The sequence below is a fragment of the Parus major genome, unplaced genomic scaffold (assembly GCF_001522545.3).
Source record: "Parus major isolate Abel unplaced genomic scaffold, Parus_major1.1 Scaffold739, whole genome shotgun sequence".
NCBI classification, from domain to species: domain Eukaryota; kingdom Metazoa; phylum Chordata; class Aves; order Passeriformes; family Paridae; genus Parus; species Parus major.
Window position 1 is genome coordinate 4,100 of NW_015379622.1, and position 2,213 is coordinate 6,312.

At 41.2% G+C, this 2,213-nt stretch overlaps 1 protein-coding gene across 1 annotated transcript in view; it reads left to right on the plus strand.

Moving 5' to 3' along the window:
• Window positions 1–1,808, plus strand: part of KNG1 (kininogen 1) — a 2,513-nt gene extending 705 nt beyond the window's left edge. The window contains exon 2 of the mRNA XM_015616778.1: window positions 1,515–1,808. Within this exon, the coding sequence (XP_015472264.1) occupies window positions 1,515–1,793 (279 nt within the window). The 3' untranslated portion in view covers window positions 1,794–1,808. The remainder of the gene's footprint in view (window positions 1–1,514) is intronic.
• Window positions 1,809–2,213: the final 405 nt, after the last annotated feature.

A 2,213-nucleotide genomic window follows, 5' to 3' on the forward strand; every position in this document is an offset into this window, starting at 1 on the left:
AGATTTTACTCCTTGCTAGTCTCACAATGTTGAATGCATTAATTAAATAGCTGGTTATTACATATTCATGTACATTCATTATTGATAGGGTAATAAAACATAAAAGCTGACTAGTGAAAGAGTAAACCTGCCCCAGTTAAAGGCATAGCTGTTCGTAATAATAATGAAATAAACTAATAACAAATTATACAGAAACAATGTCTTTTCTCACTTTGTTTACTTACTGAGCTGATTTACTGCAGATTTGGAACACTGTAACAGAGAACAGAATTTGGCTCTTTTTAAATTTCAAATAGTATAATCTGATGTAGTTCCATAAAAGTAAATTCCTACCTGCTGAGGACTGAGTCTATTATATTTTTAGAGCCCCTTTTATCCTTTCTTTACAACCATTATATAAGGTACCTCTACGCTCCTTCTGTAGCAATACACAACAGGAATTGAGAGAAGGCAGAATATAATTCTGTGTCTACATCAATGTAAATCCAGTATATGCCAACCACATCAGCTCAGCTTCATTTTTTTGGTAGCACTAAAGCAAGAATTATCATTTAATCCTCCCAGCAGAGACAGAGAACAGGAACTGGCTATTTTAGAATACTCAGTGCTAAACTACAGCAGCTGCCTGTTTGTATTTGAAAAGTTACATTGGCAGAGCATTTTTAGTGGCTGTAAAAGGTTGCTAGCTTCTGACTTTATATCTTCTCTAAAGGATGAACCACAAATCTTACAGTGTTGTCAGTGTCACCTGTAGGCACAGGCCCACTACTTGGTTTATGACAAGGAGAAAATGCCCACTAGTGATTTACCAACTTCTGAAATACTTACACCGGTTGGGCCAAACTTTGCTTAATGCTTTTTATTTCATCTTATGGGATTGCCGAGGCTGTCGTGCCCTGCAGCCCAGCCTTCAACGCCTGTAGAAAACCGCAGGCAGTGCCCAGGGCTGTCTCCAGAGCACATCCCTGCTCACCCCTTCCCGCGCAGGCGGGGCAGCTGAAGCTCCCCGGTACCACCGAGCAGAGGCCGTGCGGGCACTGCCAGGCTGCCTGAGGGCTGCTGGCTCTGGGCTGCCAGGGGAGCTGCACAGAAGGACAGTGGACAGATCTGGGACGAGGCCAAGAGTGAGAGCGAGGGACTCAGACAGGAGCACAGTCCAAGCTGGTAATTATGCTAACTATCCAAGCAGCCACCCAAAATGGCTTTTTTGGAGTACATTTGAATGAGAGTATAAAACCTAACCACTTCTTTTTGGCTCGAAACCCATTGGTACTACAAGTTAAAATGAAGGTAGTTGAGCTTATTGTATCTATTATATCAACATATTGTCATTGTAGGTAAGGGCTAAGTAATATCATTAGGTAAGTTAATATTTGAACTACCAAGATCTGAGAGACCAGCAGCTAATGGGATACCATACTATAAAATTTAAGGTAACCAAAGAACGGTATTTACTTTTTTTAAACTCTTATCTTTTCACTTGATTCATTATCATGTACATTGTTTTAATCTAGGCAGGTCCTGACCCAGAGTTCTATGTGAAATACAGAATACTTGAAAGTAATTGTACCACTGAGGAAAACAAACACTGGCAAGACTGTCAATACAAAGTATCTGCAGAGGCTGTAAGTATCTGTTCTCTCTACGAGTTCTCTGTGCAGAAACATCAGCATAATGACCAGGATTGCAATTGCCTAGGGAAAAATACAGTAGAAGAATTAGCTTTTTTAGCTGCGTCGCTTTTGCAAGGTTATATGAGTACACTACAGAAATGTTTACAATCCCAAAGTTAACCATTACCATCCTGAATATATGCAGAAAGGAACACTTCAGAGCTTCAATATGAAGGTTCACAAGACAACAAAAGATTTGTGCACCATGAGAGTGTAAGGACTGCAAAACTTGGTATTAATTATGTATAATGGAAACTTGCACAACCAAATACTGACTTGGAAGGCACTACGGAAGGAATTTTGGCAGAGGGGTTTCAGCAGTGCCAAGCATGTCTGGCTCATGCTATCAGAGAGCACCCAGGGGAGGTACAGCAGGGGCACACACTGCAGGGCACGGCACATCCCCAGGGAATGGTGCTGCTCTTTCACACAGTGCACAGGAAGGGATGATGGTCACAATGCAATTTGAATCTATGTGAAATGCCATGCTCATTGCTGTGTATCTTGTACTAGCAGAGAGGAAAATGGATAAATACATAG